Source organism: Propithecus coquereli, unplaced genomic scaffold, assembly GCF_000956105.1.
Source record: "Propithecus coquereli isolate 6110/MARCELLA unplaced genomic scaffold, Pcoq_1.0 Scaffold676, whole genome shotgun sequence".
NCBI lineage: Eukaryota > Metazoa > Chordata > Mammalia > Primates > Indriidae > Propithecus > Propithecus coquereli.
Window position 1 is genome coordinate 338,535 of NW_012152796.1, and position 26,820 is coordinate 365,354.

Here is a 26,820-nt window from a genome sequence, read left to right on the forward strand (position 1 = left end):
CGGGTGGATCGCTCAAGGTCAGGAGTTCGAGACCAGCCTGAGCAAGAGCGAGACCCCGTCTCTACTAAAAATAGAAAGAAATTATCTGGACAACTAAATATATAGAAAAAATTAGGCGGGCATGGTGGCGCATGCCTGTAGTCCCAGCTACTCGGGAGGCTGAGGCAGTAGGATCACGGATTGCTTGAGCCCAGAAGTTTGAGTTTGCTGTGAGCTAGGATGACGCCACGGCACTCTAGCCCGGGCAACAGTGTGAGACTCTGTCTCAAAAAAAAAAAAAAAGAATAGCTCCCAGAACTTCCCTGTGGGGCCGATTTCCTTGTTAAATACAAGTTTCAGGACAAGCCCTACATCTCGCATCTTCATGCTGCGATTATCTCATTCCACTTACCTGCATTTCCCATTCTCTTGCTGATAAACCATCATAGCTTGGACTCTTCTGGGGAACCACCAAGAGAACCTCAATCTGAGAGCTCTGGCTCCTTCCTGAGGGCTCTACAACTGCCTATTTAATTCTTCTAGCAGTTAACCTTGTGAGCCTGTAACACCTGCATTTTCATCAACCAGATAGATCCCTTTTCCTCCTAGGCAAAGAGCTTGACTTCACTTATTATCTTCCCTGGCAGGTAAATGTGACTGAGTCACCCACGACACGTGTGCCTCCTGGAGGCCTGGTCCTGACACCTCTCACAAAATCCTCCACAGCCTTGCTCTCCTCTCCTAAGTGGGTACTTACAGGGGACCCGGAAAACACTTCAAAGCCCTTGGGAACTGCAGCGTCATATCAGGGCTCAGCAAACTTTTCCCATAAAGAGTCAGATAATAAATACTTTAAGCTTTGTATCCTATATAAGGTCTCTGTTTCTTCTTCTCACCTCCTCCTTCTTTTTCTTCTTTAGCTTCTTTCCTTTAAAAATGTAAAAACCTCTCTTAGTTCCCAGGATTTGGCTGGATTTGACCTGTGGGCCGTAGTTTGCTGACCCCTATTTTGGACAGAAAGATCTGGAGTTTCAAAATGGCTGTGTAAAGCAGAGTCCCTCCACCCTCTGCAGCCACATCCACCCCATTCTCTGCAACCGACTTACTTAGATTATGATGCGAATGATACTTTTTTACTGTTTAGCTTTGTCTGAACTACAGATGTATAGTTGACTTCCTGTGGTCAAATCCAGTAAAGAGGTAGACAACTAGTTGGTGAATTTGAACCACGTGGATTTCTGGTTTCAAGAATGTAGGACCCATTCACCAAATCAATCTTCTTCGTTTAAGGGTTGCTTACACCTTATATGTTTGCTTTGTCTGGTCCATGTCTAGGGAGCCATCATGATCAAACCAATCTGCCCAAGTCTGAGGAGCCTGCTTTAGAATCATTTGTCCATTTGTGGGATGGTGAAGCCAGTTCTCCCACCCTCTGTACCCCCCACCCACACACCTGTGGTTCCTGGAGGCCTTAGGCTCAGGTGCGGGGCGGCCGGTGCCCTAGCTCAGAGGGTGGACACCATGAAATCTGCAGCTACTGAGCACCATCCACCAGGGCAGCCAGATAGAGGGTCAGTTTTTATTCAGTTGGATTTTCTATTGCTTCTTAAAGGCCCACAATGGCAATTACCAGGGGCCCAAGTGAAATCCTGCTTCCCTGGAAGAGTTAACAAATGAACTATGAATACTTTATTACTATTAGCTTCCCAAGTAGCTAACAAAGCCTGGGAGAGGCAGAACTCTCATATAAATTAGTCATTCAGAGTGCACTGCCTGTGATTGTGTAGCATTGAGATCTAGTGCATGGCCTACTCCAGTGAAAGGATATGAGTATGATTTGAAAGACGCTTTTTCTCAACCAACTGTAGGAAAGCTAACACTTTCCTCTTCTACTTTTTATGTCACCGTCAGAAAGAGACCTCCTTCCTTTGGTTCTAGAAATATGTTACAAAGCAGGAGCAAGAGTCTGTTAGCTTTTTGCTTGGTATCGGTGTTCCTTTTGTGCTCTCAAGCTTTGCACATGAGTAAGTAACTGAAGATTGAGTGTGTTGCGGAAAGAAAAAACTTGCTCTTGTAGTCCTTGACAGAGTCAAGGAACAAAATGAATGTCAGCATAGGAAAGGAAATAGCAACTCACTCAGTGTCAAAACAAATGCAATCTGCTGTTTTAGTGGGAACAACTTGTTGGTACAGGTGAAGGAGGGCTTTCTTCACGTGAGAACTGTGCCGCCCTGGCAAGGTGTCTGAGTGAGCCAGCCTGTCGTGGGGTGTTTTCCTCCTGAAACCTTTCATCACTTCACTCTGACTTGCTGTCACGGCTGCCTGGACATGCTGGCTCCGGAGAGTTCCAGGCATCAGCAGGGAGAGTAAAAACAAGGAGATAAATTTCACAGGTGCGAGTTATTTCAGAAAAGAAGAGAAAAGAGGGAAGGAGAGTGGGCGTCCTAGATAAAACATTCATATTATGAGTCAGACATACCTGATGCTTCGCAGATTGGATTTATGCGGTGAAGCACACATTTTCTTCCTTTTTCACTTGATTCTACCCTCGAGTCTTTCTCCCACTTGGAAATTTCTTCCTCTGGATGTTAAAGCTGTGATTCTGAAGTAGGCTGCTCTAGCTTGAGCAGATTGGTTTGCTCATGAGGGTTCCCTAGACAGGGACTTAGACAAGACAGAGTAGTAAATAAGATGTATCTGGTGTAAGCAAGCTTTTGGTGAAGAAGATTAATGGGGGTGATTGGGTCTCACAGTCTTAACACCAGAAATACACGAGGTTCAAATTCACCAACTAGTTGTCTACCTCTTTACTGGATTTGACCACAGAAAGTCAACTGTACATCTATAGTTCAGAGAAAGCAAAACAGTAAAAAAGTATCATTCCCATCATAATCCAAGTGAGTCAGCTGCAGAGGATGGGGGTGGGATGTGGAAGCAGAGGGGAGGGGACTCTCCTTTACACAGTCATTTTGAAACTCCAGATCTTTCTGTCTAGTTTGTTTAGGGTAATGTAGATTGAGCCAAAGGGATTGAGTGGAATTGACTTTGTGTTTAATCTCCCACTTTCTTCTAATGAAATTATTTGAACCATAACTCAGTAGAAAAGCATAAATCTCCTGTAAGTTTCTTGAAATGTTTATTTCACAGGAAAATTTTTGCTTATTTGATTAATTTTTAAGGATTTGTAGCTTGAGTTTTTTCTTTCCCCAAAAAATGGATGAAAAGACGAGCGGTTTTAAATTTTGAGTATCTTAAAAGAGGTCTTGGCCCTTGTTAAATTTCGTTTGAGAGAATTCATAGAAAGTTACTGTGAAGCAACTACATTCTTAGGAAGTTTCTCATTCAGGTTTCTCTTTGGGGCAGTTCTGAGGCTGTTCCGAGAGCTGAATGCATTTGTTCTCTCTCTGAATCACAGATTCTGACAGGTTATTTTACAAGTTCTTAGTCTTTTTCTATAAATTGACAAGCATATGGGAAAGTTATTAATTCGGTGGGTAAAATATGCTTATATCTGCAAACAACAGAGATGGGAAAAGGTGCCCTATTTTTACTGGGAAACTTTATAAAACTTTAACAAATGCAAACCAATCTTGACATAGGTGCAAAAGATGTTGGCCCTTAATTCTTCTCTGCAGTTTCTCATCGTCATGCAATGTTTTAATTTGCCTTGAGATGAAACCACTTAGATCCCAGCCTTAGATCACTATGTCCTATACCATAGGATGAATACAATTTAAAAAGGGAAGAAGGTTCTTGAAAAAATGTGGCTTCTGTGAAATATAGCCATATTGCATTAAAGGGGCTACTTCTACTTTATTTCTCTTAATTTTTATTTGTGTTATATCAATGTTATATTAAGTATATTCTTATAATTATTTCATTATTTGTTTATTTCTTTAAATTTATCTAATTTAAAGATAAATTTGAGGATGATTGTCTTGTAAATGATACTAATGTCTCTTATGAATGCATACATGCAAACCAGATCTGATAGCATTTAAAGAGTTATGAGTAGGACTTATCTAGTCACTAATAATTTCTCTATTTGTTTTCTACAATTCCTTGCAATGATATTTCAGCTTATATTTGGAAAGTAGCCATCAAACTATAAAAATTGCCTACTAGTTCATAAAACAATATGCCATCTTCAAACTGAAAATAAGTATCTTTTTTTATAGCATGAAAAATCCCGTTCCCGGGTTACTATTCTCTCTGACCAAAAATAACTTTACAGAAAATTACCTACCAAGATCACTTGTTAAGTAATATTAATACATAAATTCATGGAAGGAAAGGAAACTCTCCCTGCTGACAGATTTTGCTGTGAGCAGTGGGACAGGGGCAGGTTCTTCCCTCCTGGGGGCCTTAGTTTCCTTTGCCTGGAATCTCCTCTCCATTTTCGTGTGGCTGCCTTCATCTTGTCTTGGGATCTCAGCTTAAAGGTCACCCCAGAGTGATCTTTCTAAGTAGATGCCCTATTATATAATTGTCTACATAGGACCCAATCTAAGTAGGTGCCCTATTATATAATTGTCTACATAACACTTATCATGAACTGATATTCTTGGTTTTTGTTTGTTTAGTGTCAACTTTCTTGCATTTACAGAGTATACACTTTGTCTTATTTGTGCTGTAACCCAACACCCCAACGCCTAGAACAGTGCTTGGCGGGAGTTATGAGTTGAATTGTCTCCCCCAAAAAGATATGTTGATGTCCTGACCCCCGACACCTCAGAATGTGACCCTACTTGGAATAGGGTTGTTGCAGATGTAATTAGTTAAGATGAGGTCACAAGCAATGAGGTATATCCTTAATCCAAAAAGACCACTGTCTTTATAAGAAGAGAGAGAAGCACACAGAGAGGGCACCACATGAAGGCACAGACACATGGGGAAGACGGCCGGGTAATGATGAGGTGGAGACCGGAGTTGTGTCACCACAAACCAAGGGACGCCTGGGCCTACCAGAAGCTGGAAGAGGCAAGCAAGTCTCCTCCTCCACAGGCTTGGGAAGGAGCAGGGTCCTGCGAAGGACTCAATTCTCTTTTCAGATGCCGAGGGCTGACATTCCACCCCCTCAACCAGGGGCCAAATATCTGCCTTAAAAATGAGATTTTTGTAATGAAAACCTGCTGTATAGAAAATGGGCTGAAATGTATTTCAGTCCTCTAGTTGACTTGAAATAATATTGCAATCATTTCATCAGCAATACTTGTAGGAGGAAGGTTTTTACTGTAATTTAGTGCTCGTTACAGTAAATTTACAAGTTTCAGCTAGCATCATACTAATAGCAATAATTTTAAAATGCATTATTTTTTCCTTTTTTTTCCCTGCAGCAAGAGGAGCATGCATACCTTTGGAACACTGCAAAGAATCTGAGCGTGGAACCGAAGCCAACTCCAGTCTTTAAGGAAAATTTTACATGACACTTCCAGGTGGACAAATTCAAAGACAAAATGAATCAGTGTCAAAATGATGAAGAAAAATATTCTGGGTTCTTCATTCGCAAGGTCTGCATGACCAAAATGAAAAGAGCTCACTATATATAAATTCAAGATGTATTTATTGTTAAAATTGATTTTTAGTGCTTTCATTTTTAAAAAATCTGAAATCACTTGAAAAACAATTATATATTATGTATATGTATGCGCGCGCGTGTGTGTGCACGTGTGTTTGTGTGTTTGTGGAACCTGATCAATTTTATTAGGTGGCCCTTTGTAAGGTTACTAGAGCAAGTCCTTCAGTTTATAACAAATGGCTCCTCATAAATCAGTGGTGACCTTCTTCATTTGTTCCTGGATAACATGAGTGATTTCTTTAGGAGGCGTATTGTCCTAGAATTGCAGTTTTCTCTGTGTCTCCCATGTACATAATTCACAGGATTAAGCACAAAGAAGCAAACGAACGTACCAAAGACAAAGGGCAGTCTTCATGGGGAGGCATGTGCGGGGTCTGAGAGCATTTCCTGTCTCATAGATAGGAAGCATTCACATCATGGCTTGTCATCTGTGCTGTCTGGCCTAGTGTCTCCTAACTTCCTGGAATAAAACCAAACTAAGCAAAACAATAAAAATGACAATTTCTCTGTGTTTTGGAATTCCAAACTCCTATTACCGGAATACTAAATCTTTCAACTCTGCTGGCTAATGTGAATTACAAAATTTACAGTGTTTTTTATGGTTTGTTTTTAAAATGTAATACTGCAATATACATCCCATATATCACAACAACTTATTTTAAACATTATTCCCAAATTCTGCTAATCTTTGAGTCAAGAGCAAAATATTGGCATATTAAAATTAACTTTTGTTTTTACTTTTGTAAATGGCTTGAACAAAACTCTTTCTCCTTTGAATACTAACTGGGCTTCAGATGTGGGCAAATGATAGGGAAATATGTAATATAACAATAATCCTGGCCTGGGTACAGTGGCCCAGGCCTGTAATTCCAGCACTCTGGGAGGCCGAGGCAAGAGGATCACTTGAGGCCAGGAGTTCAAGACCAGCCTGAGCAAGAGCAAGATCCCATCTCTAAAAAAAGTAGAAAAATTAGCTGGGCGTTGTGGTGTGCACCTGTAGTCCCAGCTACTTGGAAGGCTGAGGTAGAAAGATGGCTTGAGCCCAGGAGTTTGATGTTGCAGTGAGCTATGATGATCCCACTGCACTCTAGCCCAGGCAACAGAGCAAGACTCTGTCTTGAAGAGTCAAAATAAAACAAAAACAAACAAAAAACCCAATCCTTGGTTTATTCTGTGAATTTTTCATTCTTGCCCTTCAAATGTACGTGTTGGTCCAACGGTTTTCATATCTGATGCAAAATTTTCATTTGCCTTTGTAAGAAGTTATCTCATATAAAAAAGAGGTTCTATTTTATCAGCACCATCAGCAATGACCACATCACCATCACCACTTTTCAATTTGTAGAAAATCCAGCATTATCTGCCAAGTTGGCAAGATATCAAAAGAGCGCGGATTGTTTTAATGGAAATAGTGATTCAGTCCTAGATGGATTTGGGAGCTTCGCATAAGGTCTGGGGAGAACTTCTGTGTCGTGAACTTCCACATCACATAGATTAATAGAGTAATAGAGTGGTATATGAAGAGAACTGTCGAAAACCAACAAAAACCTCTGCTTTTCAAGCCAAATTGAGAGTGGTCCTTTGAGGGTGCCCTTGGAAATGTGCAGCCATGAGTTCGGTGTGCCAGGAGCAGAGGCACAAACAAGAGCTGCAAGGTGGGAAGAGGTGAATGTGAGCGAGTGTGTGTGTATGTGTGTGTGTGTGTGTGTGTGTGTGTGTGTGTAGAGAGGTTTAGCTAATAAATAACACCTAAGTGCACATATAGGAATAACATTTATCAGGCGTTGGGCAGATGGGAGGGGGGAGGAGGGGATGGGTATATACATACATAATGAGTGCGATGCGCACCATCTGGGGGAGGGACACTCTTGTAACTCTGACTGGGGGGGGCAAGGGCAATGTAACCTAAACATTTGTACCCCCATAATATGCAGAAATAAAAAATTAAAAAAAAAACTAGAGGCTGAAATAGTTATAGAATTGTATACCTAAAGCGCACCCAATACAATTATGTGGCAGGTTAAAATCTCAAAACCAATGGAATTTTCTTAACTTTTCAGACAATAAACATATACATGATCAAAACTGGAGAGGTTTTCCCAAGCAATTATTTTTTTAACAAATAAAACCATATGCACCAAGTAAGTATTTAAAAATGTTACCCCAAGTAATAATGTCTGAAAAATCTGTCTTGGTAGAAAAGAAATAAGTAAAAACATATTGGAATAAATATATACATTTGTACCTATGACAGTTAATGGTAATTGCTTTCTGCTCTAAGGCAAGTAGATCATGCTTTAATAAATTCCCATTAGACATGTCATCTATGTTTTCAAACACCAATGACATTTTCAACAGAAAAAAGACAAAAGAAATAAGAGGAAATAAAGGAGGTATACTATGTATCAGGCGATATTCAGCCATTTAACATTCATGGATCTCTAATCCTTACTTTAACCTGTCAGGTAAGTAATGTATCACCATACTATTACCAAAAAAAAAAAAAAAGATTATTTTTGAAACGGGGGCTGGCTATGTTGTCCAGGTTGGAACAGAACTCCTGGGCTCAAGCAATCCTCTGGCCTACAGCATTACCCATCCTTTAAATTATTTTATTTTTCTTCAATGCAGCATTTATAACCTTCTTCACCTATTATTGCCTGCTTATGTCAGAAAAGTTACAAGCAGTACGTATTATGTTCCTTCCAATAAAACGGCACAAGAGGGAGATAAGGTGGAAAAAAAAAAAAACCTCAATCTAATCAAGTCTTTAGATCCAAATACCAAATTACATGAAATAAAATCGTCCCCTTTTATCCTCAGAGTGTATGTTCCAAGATCCCCAGTGGATTCCTGAAATTGAGGACTAAACTCCCTATAGATTCTAGGTGTTCCCTATATATACTTATCTATGATAAAGTTTAATTTATAAATTAGGCATAATAAGAGATTAACAATGCCTCATAATAAAACAGAACCATAACATACTGTAATAAAAGTTATGTGAACGTGGTGTCTCTCTCTCTCAATAATCTCACTGAATTGCACTCACCTATTTCTGGACTTCAGTTGACTGTGGGTAACTGAAACTGAGGAAAGTGAATCCGTGGGTAAGGGAAGACTACTGGACAGAGGTAAGAGGAACATGTTAAACTATAAACAGGGATGCAAACAGTACAATGTGTATGGGGAAATCTATAGGCTGAATTTTCTAACAAATAAATTACAAGGGAACTTTCTGCTTTCTGTTCCATGTTTTAGGTTATTCTAAAAATTTAAATATGAATTCTTAACTCATCAAAATCCAAAGTTAATCTATTACTATCCTTTCAGAGAATAAAGGGAACCATTAATAACTTCCATCTGCCTCCATCCCAACTTATATTTTACTGTTCTTGTATATTTTAATTTTATATATTTAAGTCCATGAGGCATTATTATTTTTACACTCACTGATAGATTTAACCAAATATTTACCAATTTCTTTGTTCTTAATTCCTTCTGAAATGGGTTTTACTATAGAGAATCTTAAGCATCTACAAAACCAGTATAATGAACCCCATGTACCCATCATCTGGATTCAACAATTACAATTTCACAGTCGATCTTGTTTCATCAATATTATTTTGAGACATCTCCCAAATTGCATAACATTTCATCCATGTGTTTTATCATGTACCTCTAAAGGATACATACAAAATACTTACTCAGTAAAAACGTTCCTGTCCATCCCCTGCCCTACAGTTAGAAATTTGACAGGACTCTATATACTAGAAAAATACATTGTACGGTCCAAATAACCAAAGTAAAATTAACCTCTTGAAATACAACTTCATTCATGTTAAGGGACTTCCTAGAATCAAACCATATGTATAGAACCTTTACAAAATTACATACTTTACTACAATTTTTTTTTAATAATTAGATTCTGAGCAGAGATAAAGACAAAATATGGAGTGGTTAGGGTGGATGTTAAAGAAACATTGACAAAATGTCAAGCCTTATCTGTACTGCTAGTAGGAATGTATTAGTATAACAACTATGAAGTACAATTTAAAATTAGAATTCTGAGAGATACTGTCAAATACAAACCTAATGACCCAGTAAAAGAACTTCTAAGCTGCGCATGGGTGGCAGACATCTGTAGTCCCAACTACTCAGGAGGCTAAGGCAGGAGGATCCCTTGAGCCCAGGAGTTGGAAACCAGCCTGGGCAATATGGAAAGACCCCGTCTCAAAACAAAAAACAAAAAACAAACAAAAAAACAATCTGCTATAGCAATTTATCTTTCAGAGTCTCACACATATGCAAAATGACTTAGTGTTATTAATTACAGTAAATTTTAAATACCGGAAAACAATCTAAATGTCCATTTAATAGGGAACAGGTTTAACAAATTATGGCACAATGTAAGAATACTCTGCAGCTTTAACAAGAAATTCATTAGATGCTGATATGAGGTGAGTTAAAAAAAAAAATCAAGGTACAAACATGTACGGAGCATTACATTTGTTTAAAAAATGTAAATCTATCTTTTTTTCCTTATTTATGGACTGAGTATCTCTGGAGAAGAGATCAGAACCAATGAGGGATAGGGTTGTGAGGAAAATTTTTACTGAGTAACTTTTTTAATCTTTTGAATTTTGAATTATATAAAAAGAGTAACATGGCCGGGCGTGGTGGCTCACGCCTGTAATCCTAGCACTCTGGGAGGCCAGGCGGGAGGATCCCTCGAGGTCAGGCATTCGAGACCAGCCTGAACAAGAGCGAGACCCTGTCTCTACTAAAAATAGAAAGAAATTAGCTGGACAACTAAAAATATATAGAAAAAATTAGCTGGGCATGGTGGCGCATGCCTGTAGTCCAGCTACTTGGGAGGCTGAGGCAGAAGGATTGCTTGAGCCCAGGAGTTTGAGGTTGCGGTGAGCTAGGATGAGGCCACGGCACTCTAGCCAGGGCAACAGAGTGAGACTCTGTCTCAAAAAAAAAAAAAAGAGTAACATATTCAAAACCAAACATTCAGAAACAGAAAATAAAAATAAAGTCACACGTAAAATATTTGAAATACAATGAAAAATAATTGTAAAATATTCTTAAGGACAATATCTGCTTTCACAATAATATTCACATGTATATTAGTAATAACACAAAAGAAAGGATTATTGCTAGCACTTATGTTATCCTATTTGCTAGCAAAGAACAATCTACGAAAACAGTGAAAGAACAAAGAAAGAAAAACAGTGAAAGAAGTAAATGATGTCAAGGAAAAGGTAACTGAGTGAAGTGATATATGGACAGAATAGGATAGATAATAAATCTTTTATTAGAAGCTTCAAATAAAGATTTCTAGAGTCAAAGCCCAAGGAATCTAGTCTAAAACCACACATGGAATCGGGCTAAAATGGAGAGTAGTTTAAACCCATAGCCAAAAGAAAAATAAGATCAAAAGGGAAAAAAGCCATAATTTTTGGATCTGCACAGAAAAAGCCATAAGAGCCACACAAAAAATTGTTTGTTTCCATGCCAACAAAATGAGAAAAAGCTAAGATTCCAACTAAGGATGAAAGCCAAATATCTTAAACCAATCAATGCTTCTCAAATAGCCCGTTTGAATTACTGGAAAAATGAAATGTACATACGAAATACAAGCCGAGTCAAATTTTTAATTGTCAGACTCAAAAGACAAAAATTATTGTGTTAAGTTGCTATAAAAGCTTCTAAATACCTACTCTAAACATCTGAGCTTACTTTTGCTTATGGAGATTGGTAAAAGTTTTGCAGACCATCCTACTTTGAAGAGTAATGCCCTGGACTGATAATAATTGTTGAGCCAAGTTTTGGTGCCTTTTGGAGAAAACTGGAACCAGAAGGAATAAAGCAAAACCAGAGCAGAAAAAGAATGGGATAAATTCTTTGAACTTGACCTCAACTGAGAAATAAGAGGTAAAAAATCAATATTTTATAACAAAAGGACAAATCTCAACCAAAAAATGCTCTCCCAGTCTGGCACATAGTTCAAATTTCAACTGAAAGCCTTGAATGGTAATACCAGAAAAGTTCTATTAAAATGAATAAACAGGAGGGCACGGTGGCTCACACCTGTAGTCCTAGCATTCTGGGAAGCCAACACAGGAGGATTGCTTGAAGCCAGGAGTTTGAGACCAGCCTGACCATGAGCGAAACCCTATCTCTACAAAAAATAAAAAAATTATCTGGGCATGGTGACACGGGCCTATAGTCACAGCTACTCGGGAGGCTAAGGCGGCAGGATCGCTTGATCCCAGGAGTTTGAGGTTGCCGTGAGCTATGATGACACCACTGCACTCTAGCCACAGCAACAGAGCAAGAACTTATCTCAACAACAACAGCAACAATAACAACAAGACAGAAGAAGAAGAAAATGAAAATGAATAAGTGACGAAGTCCATAACTGGGTTATGGCTAAGAATCTCATGTTGCATTTATTCTATGAGGCCAGCATTATCCTGATAACAAAATTAGACAAAGATATCACAAAGAAAGAAAACTATAGACCAACATCTCTTGTGAGTATAGATGAAAAAAATCCTCAACAAAATATTATAAGCAAACCAAATCCAGCATAATGAAAAATGTATTTATATACCATAACCAAGTAGGATTTAACCCATGACTGCAAGGTTGGTTCAAAATACAAAGATCAATCAATGCAATATACATCACATATTGATAGAATGAAGTGGAAAAAAAAAGATCTTCTCAATAGACACAAAAAAATCTGACAAATACAAAAAAGTAGGTATAAAAAGTAATTTTCTCTACATGAAAGGTCATCTACCAAAACCACAGCTGATGCCACAGTTAATGGAAAAGACTAAATCTCCCTCTAACATCAAGAACAAGCAAGGATGTCTGCTCTCTCCAATTCTATTCCACATTATACTAGAGAGGTTCAAGCCAGGGTAATTAGGCAAGGGGAGGAAAAGTCATGTATAGTTTAAAAAGGATGAAGAAAAACCATTTCTATATACAGATGACATGGTCGTGTTGGTCATGTATAAAGAAAATCTAAAAAAATTCCTTGAAAAAATTATTACTAATAAACGAGTTCTATTAGCTAATAAGCTATTAATAAATAAGTTGAGAAAGGTTGAAAGATACAATATACAAAAATCAATTATTTTTCATACACTTGCAATGAACGGTATAAGAATGAAATTAGGAGAACAATTTCATTTACAACAGAATCAAGAATCAAGAAAGAATACTTAGGGATAAATTTAACAAAGTAAGAGCAGAATGTGTAAACTGAGAATTACAAAACATTATAAGAATGAAAGATGACCTAAACAGATGGAAAGTCATCCCTTCTTCATGGATGGGAAGACTTTGATTGCTAAGATGGCAACACTGCCCAAACTGGCCTGAAGATTCAGCACAATCCCTATCAACATCCCAACTTGCTTTTTTTCCCCAGAAATTCACAAGCTGGTCCTAAAATTAATATGAAATACAAAAGACCCAGACGAGTTCAAAATGATCTTGAAAAAGGACAAAGAAGACTCACACTTTCCAATTTCAAAGATACAGTAATTAATTACTACAAAAATACTGTGATTAACACTGTGTGATACTGGCAGAAGGACAAATATATAGATCAAGGGAAAAGAACTGAGAGCCTAGAAGTATCCCCTTACATATTTATACCCAATTGATTATCAACATGGGTGCCAAGATCATTAAAATGGGTAAAGAATTCTTTACCCATTTGCTAAGACAAATGGATAACAACATGCAACAGAATGAAATTGGACCCCTAATTCATATCATAAACAAAAAATTCAAAATGGACAAAAGATCTTAGATAAAAATATAGGGGTAAATCTTCATCACCAGGGATTACACAATGGTTCTCAGATATGAAACCAAAAGCACATGTAAACAAGAAAACAGACTTTATCAAAATTAAAACTTTTTGTGCTTCAAATCATAGGATCAAAAAACTAAAAAAGACAAACTAAAGAATGGGAGAAAATATTTGCACATCATATCTAATAATGGATTCTTATCTACAATATATTTTAAAAACTCTTATAACTTAATAATAAAAAGACAAAGGGCCCAGTTAAAATACAAAAACTCTAGGCAGATATTTCTCCAAAGAAGATGTACAAAAGATCCTTAAGTACATGAAAAGATGTTGAATATCATTAGCCGGCAAGGAAATCTAAAGGAAAACCACAAAGAGATATCACCCCACATCAAAAAGGATGGCTGCAGGTGTTGGTAGGCATATGGACAAACTGGAACTCTCATCCACTGCTAGTGGGAATATAAAATGGTAAAGTAGCTTTGCAAAATAACCTGGCAGTTCCTCAAAGGGTTAAACACAGATCCAGCAGTTCTACTCGTAGGTAGAAATAAAAACATACATCCATGCAAAAAATCGCAAACAAAAAACAAGAACAAAAACCAAAACTGTACGTATGTTTATAATAGCATTATTCATAAAGGCCACAAAGCGGAAACAACACAAAGATCCATAAACTGATAAATACATAAAATGTGGTTCATTCATACAACGGAATATCACTCAGGATTAAAAAGACATGAAGTGAGAATGATAATAAGATGGTAAAACAGAAGTCCCAACATTCACCCCCCAACACATAGAGACACCGAATTCACAAAAATACAAGAACCAAAACACCTATGAGAACTTCAGAAACCAATTAAGAGGTTGTAGTACCCCAAGTGAGTGCAAAGATGAGAACAGCCATACTGAAAAGGGTAAGAAGAGCCCTCTCACTTTATCCAAGACTGCCCCTTTGCCCAAACCAGCACAGCTCAGCTCCAATGGCAGCTTCTCCTTGTGAAATAGAAGGACAGGGAGGTGGCCTGGGGAGGGAAGAGTAGAGCATGCATCCAACATTCTGGCTATTCAGGACTGCCCCAGCAACTAAAGTCTGTCTCATTTGACTGGGAGCACTAACAGAACTGCCATCGTTTGGATGTCCAGGGTAGAGCTGGTGCTTGTTGTGGAACTAGAGCCTCGTAATAGGCCTCACAATCAGAAAAAGGCACAAACTTATGGCTTTCCCTTGGGAGAAAAGAATGAAGCATTCAGGCTTTTCACAAAGTTGCCCCAGGGACAGTATCTGTCTTACCAGATCTGGGAAGCTGAGAGACAGTATGCTTTAGATGCCTGAGGGCCACTAAGAACAAAAAAGAGCAGGGCAGCTTCTTGCTGACACAGGAGAATCTCCAGTACCACAGATGGACACAAGAGGGAGCAAGATACTAGGACCTCCTGAAAAAGAAACCAGTAAAGCTCTCTAATCAGGAAACTAAATGCGTAAGCCCAGAAAAGTCACATCCCTGCAAAAACCATTAAGAGGCCCCTAAAATCTCTTGCTGGGATGACTGGTAAAGGTCTTCGCCAGAATGAAGCCAGTCTATAAAGACGGGATAGAGGTAGCTGATTTTGCAAATGCATAAAGTTCAACAACAAAAATAAGTACATAAAAATAACGAAGCACACGAAGAAACAGAAAAACATGGCCCAGTGATAGGAACAAAATAAATCTCCACAAACCAACCCCAAAGCAAAAGACATCTATCAATTACTTGACAAAGAATTCAAAATAATTGTCTTGAAAAAGTTCAATGATCTACAGACAATTAAACGAAATCAGGAAAAACATGTATTAACAAAATGAGAATCCCAATTAAAAAAACTATAAAAAGAAGCAACAGAAATTATGGAGCTGAAAGATATAATTAATTTAAAAATTAACTAGAGGAACTGGAGAACAGACTTGATCAAGCAGAAGGAAGAATCACCAAAATCAAAAACAAATAATTTGAAACTATGGAACTGAAGGAGTAAAAGAAAACTGAAGAAAACATAAGGATTTAGGGGATACCATCAAGCAGACCAATATACCCATTATGGTTGTTTCAAAAAGAAAACATAAAGGAAGGGATAGAGAGCTTACTTGAAGAAATAATATAATGATCTGAACCTTCCCAAAACTGAAGAAGAAAAGGACATCCAATTTACAGAAGCTCAAGATTCTAACAAAGATAAACCCAAACAGGGCCACACGGAGAAACATTACAGTTATTTCTGGGCATCTGCAAGAAACTGGTTCCAAGATCCCCACAGATACCAAAATTAAAGGATGCTCAAGTACCTTATATGAAATAGCATAGTATTTGCAGATAACCTACACACATACTCCTATATACTTTAAATAATGTCTAGATTATTTATAGTACCTAATACAATGTAAATATTCATATACTTTTATTTGTATTCATATACTTTTAATTTTTATTGTTGTATTGTAACTTTTTTTTTTTTTTGAGACAGGGTCTGGCTCTGTTGCCCAGGCTAGAGTGCAATGGCGTCATCGTAGCTCACTGTAACCTCAAACTCCTAAGCTCAGGCGGTTCTCCTGCCTCAGCCTCCCAAGTAGCTGGTACTATAGGTGTGTGCCACCAAACCCAGATAATTTTTCTACTTTTTTTGTAGAGAAAGGGGGCTCACTATGTTGCCTATGTCACCCAAGCTGGTCTTGAACTCTTGGCCTCAAGTGATCCTCCCACCTTGGCCTCCCAGAGTATTAGGATCACAGGCGTGGGCCACCATGCTCAGCCTTGTATTGTAAATTTTTTTTTTTTTTTTTTTTTTTTTGAGACAGAGTCTCATTCTGTTGCCCTGGCTCGAGTGAGTGCCGTGGCGTCAGCCTAGCTCACAGCAACCTCACACTCCTGGGCTCAAGCAATCCTACTGCCTCAGCCTCCCAAGTAGCTGGGACTACAGACATGCGCCACCATGCCCGGCTAATTTTTTCTATATAGATTTTTAGTTGTCCAAATAATTTCTTTCTATTTTTAGTAGAGACGGGGTCTCGCTCTTGCTCAGGCTGGTCTCGAACTCCTGACCTTGAGCGATCCACCCGCCTCGGCCTCCCAGAGTGAGCCACCGCACCCGGCCTGTAAATTTTCATTGTGTTTTTTTCCTCAGATATTTTCAATCTGTGGTTGCTTAAATCCAGAAATATAGAACTGGCAGGTATAGAGGGCCAACTATATAATTAAACTGTCAGAAGTCAAAGAAAAAGTAAGAATCTTGAAAGCAGCAAGAAAAACAGCTCATTGTGTACAAAGCAGCTCACATGAGATTTTAAGCAGAAACCTTATAGGCCAAAGGGGAGTGGGATAATACAGTCAAGGTGCTGGGAGGTGGGAGTGGGGGGACCTGCCAACCAAGAATACTATTACCAGCAAAACTGCCCTTCAAAACTGAGGGAGAAGAGTTCTTATCACCGGATCTGATCAGAGGAGTACTTCCGGATGAGAAGATGTCGAGTTCGGAGGAGCTTCCTAAAGGCAAGCACCAGATGCATTCACACAGAAAAGGAACCATGTCCACTGAGAAGCAACTGGAAGCTTTGAACATCTTGTTCAATAAGAACCCATACCCAAACCCCAGCCTTCAGAGAGAGATGGTCTCAAAAACTGACATGTATCTGACAGGATTGCAGATTTGGTTCAAGAACCACAGAGCAAAACTCAAGAAAGCAAAATGCAAGCATATACAGCAAAACCAAGAAGCTCAACAGCAGCAGATATCTGAGGGTGGAGTCAAGACCAGTGCCTGCCAGAGAAATACAAACACACAACCCAGATCCCCTACCAATGTCTGTCCTGTAGCCCTCATTTATGCAGATCACCAAGGCTCCCTACAGATATCTTTCTTGGCCACAAAATTGTCCATTTCAGCTACTGCCAAGATCCTAATATTTACTGCCTCTATCCCACATTGGAATCCCAGATTGGTTCTCCATGCTTCCGTTCTAATGTTTTTGGCTATTCACTTCTACAAAGCAGGGAGAGACGCTAGACGTAAAAGGTCACATGCAATAACTCCCATTCAGGAGAATATTAGAGGCAGACAGAGGCAACAACATGGATGGATTTCAAAAACACTATGTAGCACAAAAGAAACACACAAAAGGCTACATAATGTATTAATTCCATTTATACGAAATTCCTAGAGCAGGGAAAACTCATCTCTCGTGGCAAAAAGATTAGTGGCTGCTCATGTGGAAAGAATTAAATAGAGGCACGAAACAAATTTATTGGGGTGATGGAAATGTTTCATATCTTCATTAGGGTGGGAGTTGCCTGGGGGAATAAATTCATCAAAACACTGGGGGAAAAAAAAACTGAAGGAGAAACAGACTTTCCCAGATAAACCAAAGCTGAGGGACTTCATCACCACTAGGTGTACCCTAAAATGTTAAAGGGAAAGGTGAAACAAAAGGACACTAGACAGCAACAATAAGGTATACAAAAATTAAAAAGTCACAGGTAGGTTGACCACGGTGGCTCACGCCTATAATCCTAACACTCTGGGAGGCCGAGGCGGGCGGATTGTTTGAGCTCAGGAGTTCGAGATCAGCCTGAGCAAGAGCGAGACCCCGTCTCTCTCTAAAAATAGAAAGAAATTATCTGGACAACTAGAAATATATATGTAGAAAAAATTAGCCGGGAATGGTGGCGCATGCCTGTAGCCCCAGCTAAACTTGGGAGGCTGGGGTAGGAAGATCGCTTGAGCCCAGGAGTTTGAGGTTGCTGTGAGCTAGGCTGACACCATGGCACTCTAGCCAGGGCAACAGAGCCAGACTTTGTCTCAAAAAAAAAAAAAAAAAAAAAAGGTCAAGGTAAATATATATACAAATACAGAATACTGTAATGATGCTGCATAAAGCATTATTAATACTGAATTAAATGTAAAATACAAAAGCACAAAAAATTACAAAACTATATTAATGGATACACAATATAATGATATAATTTGTGAAATCAATAACAAAGTGGGTCTGAGGAGATGTAAAAGAGAACTGTTGTATACAACTGAAGTTACCTTGTTAACAGCTTAAACTGCTATAAGATGTTTTATATAAACCCACAGAGAATGCCTATAGAAAGACACATAAAAGTATAATGAGAAAGGAAACAAAGTATGTCAATACAAAAAAATCAACAAACTACAAAGAAAGGCAGCAAGATAGAATAAGAGGGACAAAATAGCTACAAGTCACGGAAAAAACAATTAACAAATGGCAATAATAATTCCCTCCCTATGATTAATTACTCTAACTGAAGATGGATTAAACTCAATCAAAAGACAGAGCGGCTGAATGGACAAAAAACATGATGCAATTGTGAGCTATCTACAAAAGGCTTGCCTTAGATTTAAGGAGACACAGAGGCTGAAAGTGAAAGGATGGAAAAAAGATATTCTATGCAAATGGTAAACAAAAGAGAGCAGAGGTAGTCATACTTATTATCAGACAATTTTCACTTTTAAGTCAAAAACTGTCATAAGAGACAAAGCAGCACATGATATAATGATAGTACAGTCAGTTCACTAGGAAGATATAAAAATTATAAATATGTAATTTGCCTAACAGCAGAGCACCCAAATATATGAAGCAAGCACTGACAGAATTGAAGGGATAAATAGCAACACAAAAAGATTTTTAATAGCCCACTTTACAATAATGGAGGGAAACACAGAAGAACAATAAAGGAACAGAGGATTTGAACAACACTAAAGACTAACTGGACCCAACAGACGTATACAAAACACCCCATCGAACAGCAGGAGGATACACATTCTTTTCAAAAGCACACAGAACATTCTCCAGGACAAATCACACGTCAGGACACAAAACAAGTCTTAATAAACTCAGGAAGTCTGAAATCATACTAAGTATCTTTTCTGATCAGAATGGAATCAATAAGCAATACAAAAACTGGAAAATCCACAAATTAAACAATATACCACTGAACAACAATTGGATGAAAGAAGATATCACAAGGAAAATTAGAAAATATCTTGAGACAAATGAAAACAGAACATACATACCAAAACTCATGGGATGCAGCAAAAGCAGTACTGAGAGATACTTTTACATTGGTAAATGCCTATGTTAAAAGAGAAGAGAGATCTCAAATCACCAACCTAACTTTACATCTCAAGGAACTAGAAAAGTAAGAACTAAACTCAAAGTTAGCAGAGGGAAAGAAACAATGAAGACTAAAGCATATATAAATGAAATAAAGCAAAGAAAATTAGGCGAGAAAAAAAAATCAGTAAAACCAAGTTGGTTTATTTTAAAGAACAACAACAATGACAAGCCCTTAGCTACTTTAACTAGGAAAAAAAGAGAGAAGACTGAAATAACTAAAATTAGCAATAAAAGAGACTTTAAAAGTAATGTCATAGAAATAAATCACATAATAGATTACAATTAACTATTATATGCCAACAAGTAGAATAACCTAGAAGAAATGGATAAATTCCCAGAAAGACACAACCTACTAATACTGAATGATGAGGAAATAGAAAATCTGAAAAGTGCTTTAAATATTAAGCAGACTGAACAAGTAATCAAAAATCTTCCAACAAAGAAAAGCCCAGAACTACATGGGCTTCACTGCAGAATGCTACCAAGCATTTCATCCTTCTCAAACTCTTTCAAAAACTGAAGACTTTTTTTCTTCCACAAACTTCCTTTCTCATTTTATTTTGTGTATCTTATATACGCATTCTCCATAGTTCCAAAATCATTCTATGAAGCCAGTATTACTCTGATAATGAAACCAAAGATACTACAAGAAAAGAAAGCTAAAGACCAATATCCCTTATGAATAGTGATGCAAAACACCTCAACAAAATACTAGCAAATCAAACTCAACAGTATATTAAAAGGAATATACATAATGACCAAGTAGAATTTAATCTTGGGACACAAGGATGCTTCAAAAATAGGAAAATCAATCAATAGAATAGACCACATTAAAAGAATAAAAGACAAATAATCACATGATCACCTCACTTGATGCAGAAAACGCATCCTGACAAAATTAAACCACCTTTTGTAATAAAAACAAAAAACACTCAACAAACTAGGAATAAAAAGAAAGTACATAAATATAAAAAAAGGGGTAAGGTCAGGTGCGGTGGCTCACGCCTGTCATCCTAGCACTCTGGGAGGCAGAGGCAGGAGGATTGCTTAAGGCCAGGAGTTCGAGGCCAGCCTGAGCAAGAGCAAGAACCTGCCTCTACAAAAACCAGAAAAATTAGTCCAGTGTGACGGTGCACACCTGTACTCCCAGCTACTGGGGAGGTAAAAGAAATGTACACTGAAAATGATAAAACACTGCTGAATGAAATTAGAGAAGACAAATAAGCCAGGCTTAGTGGCTCACACAGATGGCCAAAGCACCTTAAATGATGTTTAATATATCACTAATCATCAGGATAACATAAATCAAAACCACAAGAGAAATCACCACACACCCATTAGTATGGTCACTATCAAATAAACAGAAAATAACAAGTGCTAGCAAGGATGTGGAAAAATCGAAACCCTTGTCCCCTGTGATGTGATTGTTAAGTAGTGCAGTGACTATGGAAAACAGTATAGAGGTTTCTCAAAAAATTAAAAGTAGAATTCCTATGATCCAGCAATCTCATTTCTGGGTATATATCCAAAAGAATTGAAAACCAGACCTCAAAGAGATATTTACATACCCATGTTGAATATAGCATTGCAACAGCCAAATTGTGGAAACAAGTTAAATGTCCACCAGCTGATGAATGGATAAAGCAAAGGTGGTATATATACACTGGAATACATTATTCAGCCTTTAAAAAGAAGGTAATCCTGTCATATGCTACAATAGGAACAAACCTTGAGGATATTACACTAAGTGAAATAAGCCACTCACAAAAAGACAAATACTGCAGGGTTCCACTCATAGGAGGTATCTAAAGTAATTAAACTCCTAGAAACAGAAAGTAGAATGGTAGTTGCCAGGCACTGTGCAGAGGGAAAAATAATGAGTTACTGTTCAACAGGTATGCAGTTTCAGTCATGAAAGATGAAAAAGTTCTAGATATTTGTTTTTTAACAATGTGTGTATAGTTCATAATGTACATTTAAAAACTATTAAGAGGGTAAATTTATGTTATGTACTTTTTATCCGTAATTTTTAAAAAAGACATGAAGCACTGATAACATGATACAACACAGATGAACCTTGAAAACATTATGCTAAGTGATAAAGCCATATTTTATGATTCCATTTCTATGAAATGTACACAGATAAATCTACAGATTGGGGGAAATTGAAGGAAGACTGATAAAGAGTTCAGAGTTTCTTTGGGGGATGATGCAAATGTTTGTACAACTCTGAATATACTAAAACTACCAAATCATAAATTTTAAAAAGACGAATTTTATGGTATGTAAATTATATTTCAATAAAGCTGTTAGGAAAGAAATCTATTATGGTAAACAACTTTGTGAAATCTTATGTTTAAGGATACTGTTTTATCTTCAATAACTATACTGTATAATATTCATGTCTTGAAAGATTTGTTTTCTTCTTCTTCTACTAAAATAGGATACTCTGCTACTTACTGTATTTTTATTTATTCATGATCCTCATTCTAGAAGGGATTTAAGACATTCAAGACCTTCAAATAAGTATTATAGAACGCCATCATTTTTTGTCAAAACAACATGTCCCTATTGTCCACATAACAGGTGGACCTACCTTATGTTTAGTCAAAAGAAGCCTAACATCCAACAAAGTCTACTTGCTTGCTGTAAACTAACAACTGGATTTAAACCTTAGGACTAGAGCCCCTCAATTACCTGTAATAACAGACTGAATCCCAAAAAGTTTGGAGTTTTTTTTTTAAAGATAGGAAATGGGGAGCAGGAGCAAAAATGTCATTGAGACTTACTAAAAGGGGGAGGGGGACAGAGCTTCACGTAAAACTTTATTTCTGAAAATAAACAGAAATCTGGTTTTCAAAACTCAGATCCTTCTACATAATTCTACATCATTCAAGTGATAATCCTTCCCAATTTACACTTCACCGTTCCAGTAAAATACCAATTTCAAAATGATCAGCACTTTCTCAAATCCCTTTCTATCATAGTCAGAAGTCCTTACCTGGTTCGGGAAGCTCAGCCTGTGGTGTTAAACTGGGAATTCCTGGCTCCTTTTCCATGTCCCCAAGGCTGGTACTGGATTTATCACAAATACTCAACTGTGACCCAACTGAATCTAAGTGGCCAGCATGATTCAGATCTGTTTGTGCATCCTCTGGTACATTTGTTGAAGGAGGAGTTCTATGCTCTAGAAATTCATCCCGCCTCTCCTGTACAGGGTCACTAGGAAGCAAGACCCCAAAGGCACTCTTAGAGTTTTCTTTCTCCCTAAATCTGTTAGTGCGCTTACGAGGTTTAGCACGCCTTTGGTTTAAACGCTGCCACCGCTTTTTAGGCACCGCTTGATTTACACCATTGTGTTCATCATTTTCACTGTTCATTTCAGAGTCCAGCTCTTGGCCTTTTCTGTTTTCAAAACCAGGGCCTTTCTTGGGAATTGTGTCAGGGTCAGGCTGTTTAACCTTGTTATGGAAATGAACGTCAGAAAGATCAGCAGCACCTTCACTTGTTAAATGGCCCATTAACTGAAGGGGCTCCTCTTTACCAGGGTCTTCTGTACCTCCTCTCAATGAACCTCCACTTTCTCTGTCTCCCTGCAGTGCAGGCTCCAGAGGCACAGCTGAAAGCTGGTTCAGTTTTCTTTTGCGCTCTGTCTTTAAGGCTTTTCGGTTCACTGTATTCTTTCCGATTTGAGCTGAAAAAGCATCTCGCAATTTGGATGATGGCTTTGATCGTCCACAGTTGCGCCTAGTAACACAGTTTGAACGACTTTTCCCAGAAGCGGGAAGATCTCTTCTGTCAGACACGAAGCCAGGTAGGGATGCAGACAAGTCCCCAGACAGTGCACAGTCACCCCTACTAGGGCTAGGATTGGCTGAGTCCTGAGTGCCATCTCCATTTTTTTCTGAATTGTGGGTGGAGCCTCCTGAAACCAAAACTTTAGAAACCCCTGCAGGACTACTGGTAGAACAGTCCCCACGACTAGGACTCCGATAAGAGACCAAGTTGGGAGCCGTCATCAACCGTTGTTCCTTGGTCTTACTATCATGCATATCTTTCAACATCATTAGCAAGGTACTGAATTTGTAGTCTGGTTCTATAGGTAAATGGTTCTGACTAGAAGCAGAAGAGAAAAGTAATGGTTTTGGTGGCTTTGATGTTCCAGAGTCACTGACATCTTCACCTAAGGATCTGTAAGAGAGTTCCTTTAACTCTGACAAAACATGTTTCACCACCGCTGTTTCTATGTCACTTGAATCCCTGGTTTTCTCGTGCATGTTGTTCAGTAGTTTTAACCCATCTACTTTTCCACTTTTAGAAATGCTGGCCAAAGGAGAGCCTTTCGTATCAGAAGAGCAGCATTTCAAACTGCAGGCCTCATTTGTAACCGGGGGTTCTACTATAACTGGGTTTTCTTTATGTTTGTACTTCATACTTCGAAACTTGGGCTGTTTGCTTTTCAAATGTAATAGAGCTTGATTTGTTGTTCCACCTTTTATTAGTGAGTTCTCACTGGAAATGCTTGATGACATATTGAATTTTGGAGAGAGACCATCATTTCTGAAATCCGACTGGGGTTTATGGACAAGAGTAGACACTGTAAGCTCAGAGAGATTAAGCGGAGATGTCTCAGTTCTGGGTTGTGCTGTCTTAGCACAATCCACTAAGTGGTCTGCATGTGAATTAGCAATGAGAGACTTTTGTTTTGTTTTTACCCTAGAGTTTGTGGCAGGATACCTAGAATACTTTATCTTTTCATTTTTCTGCATAGATGACATGTTTTCTTTTCTATCAAAGCCATCTCTAATTTTAAGGACACCGTTACCAGACTCTGAGCTGTGTTCTATGGGATCCAAATCACTGCTTCCATCATCAGAACTGGTACAGATACTAATGGAATCACTTCGCTTTTCCTCATCACCTGCTCCAATATAGCAGAGCTGCACTTTGGAACTACACACCAGGCCTTGTTGGGGTTTCTTCTTCTCCCCAGAATGTTTCGAGATCAAGGCACCCTCAGGCAAGCCCAGTAAAGAGTCACAATTTGAAGTCTCAAATTCTTTCTTTGCAGTGTTTTTTCCACAAGAAGAAAACAGAAAACCTCCTGGGGCAGTGCTGGACCCTGTGAGGCTGTTCGCTATCCTGGAAAGTTCATTAGAGGCCTGCTTATCAGATACATCCCCAGAGATAAAGTTTAAGCCAAGGTTCTCTGAAATCTTTCCCCCCCGTTCTTCCTTATGTGCTTCAAATTGCATGAGGCCCTTTTTCACACTAGTCCTTTTTGGATTATCAGAGCTCTTTCTGGCTCGAGACTTAGCACAAGGTTTTTCCTTCTCATCTGCAGAATGTTCAGAATCAAAAGCCAGAGATTTCAAGCAGCCATTAAGCAATATGTCATGTTCTGATTCAGGATCATTTGTACAGTCCTCAAATGGCATATCTTCCTCACTGTCCAACTTGATTGAACTGGTAACACATTTTCGATTTTTTGACCCTTTGGGAACATCATATTGTTCAGCAAGACCAACACTGGCTTCCCATTTACTCAAAATTTTCTGAGGAACCTTAAATTTAAAGGAGAAAAAGAATATCATTTATCAGAGAAAATGGGAAGGAGAATAGGGAAATGATCAATAAACACTTCTCAAATTAGAAGCTTTTCCATACCTGTTGGACTTCTTCACATTATGAATGTATTTAATACCATGTTAACTGTACACTTAAAAATGGTTAAGGCCCTTTTATGGGACTGGCCAGGTAGGCAGCACCTGAACTCACCTACAGCTTAACCTAATAGAAATTCCCCAACACTACTGCCTCCAATAAGATCTATCATTAGAGGAAGAATTGATCTCAGAAACACTCCATTCCTCCTACATTCATAACACAAAGGAGTGAACCATAACTTTGACTAAAACTGATAACATTACATTTCTAAAACAAGGAAGACCCAGACCCTCCCTACTTACTTCACTATACCTTAGAACAAGGATTTATTTTCTTTTATATATATATATATATATGTATTTTTTTTTTATCGTCCAGCTAATTTCTTTCTATTTTTAGTAGAGACAGGGTCTCGCTCTTGCTCAGGCTGGTTTCAAACTCCCGACCTCGAGCGATCCTCCCGCCTCGGCCTCCCAGAGTGCTAGGATTACAGGCGTGAGACACCACACCCTGCCAGGATTTATTTTCTTCCTGACTTATGAAGGGCAAGCATATGTTCACTTGCCTAAAAAAGAAAGCAAAAGGTTAAAGACGATGAATATGGAAAAAATAGGTCAAGAAGAACAAGCAGGTCAGATCTACCCCTAGGGGCGCTGAAATTTGAAATTCTAGTTTTCACTAGCTACCTGGCTAAGCAAGACTCTCCTATACATGTTATATACAAACTGGATTATAACTAAGCTGTCTCCTGGCTTAATCATGTAGTCCAGGGATACAAAGACACCCTGGGAATAACGACATACATCTTTTCTTGATTGCTCACAGCATGAGAATATTGAGGCTCTATGAAAAACATCTAACCTTTCCAGACTCTCATTTCTTTCCTTGCCTGCATATGATAGATATTAGTCAAGGTTCTACCTACCAGTTAGTGTTCACAAACACTTTTATACTTGTGAAGGGGATGTTCTGCAAAGTATGCAAAAATTAAGGTCACTAAATAGATAACCTCCTCTTACAAGGGAATAAACTGATCATCTTTTACATACAAACACACACCCACAAATTCTCTTAACTGCAAACAGAGTAAAACAATTTTCCAGAACCTGAAAGCATTAGTGAACTCCTCTGAAAAGAGGGCTGATAAATCTATATAGCTAAAAGGCTTAACAAAAACTTATACCTCCCCACTCCCAATCATCTAAAATATTAGAAAGCATGAAGTTAACCCCTTCATCCTGAAAGCAAAACATAGTATTTTTAAAGCATCAACCTCATAACATATTAAGTATTTTATACTTACTTCTAATCCTCACAACAGTTCTACAAGGTAAATGTTATTACACTAGTTTCAGAGATAAAGACACCAAGTCACAGAGGCATCAAGTTATAAGTGGCAGACCCTGCATACTAACTAAATTATTCTTTTTTTTTTTTTTGAAACAGACTCTCACTCTATTGCTCCAGCTAGAGTGTCGTGGCGTCAGCCTAGCTGACAGCAACCTCAAACTCCTGGGCTCAAGCAATTCTCCTGCCTCAGCCTCCCGAGTAGTTGGGACTACAGGCATG

The 26,820-nt window shown here is 38.3% G+C and overlaps 1 protein-coding gene across 1 annotated transcript in view; it reads right to left on the reverse strand.

Annotated features, from left to right (window-relative positions):
- Positions 1-26,820, reverse strand: part of NSD1 (nuclear receptor binding SET domain protein 1) — a 182,484-nt gene that overhangs the window by 62,690 nt on the left and 92,974 nt on the right. The window contains exon 5 of the mRNA XM_012660699.1: positions 22,586-25,148. Coding sequence (XP_012516153.1) covers positions 22,586-25,148 — 2,563 coding nt within the window. The remainder of the gene's footprint in view (positions 1-22,585; positions 25,149-26,820) is intronic.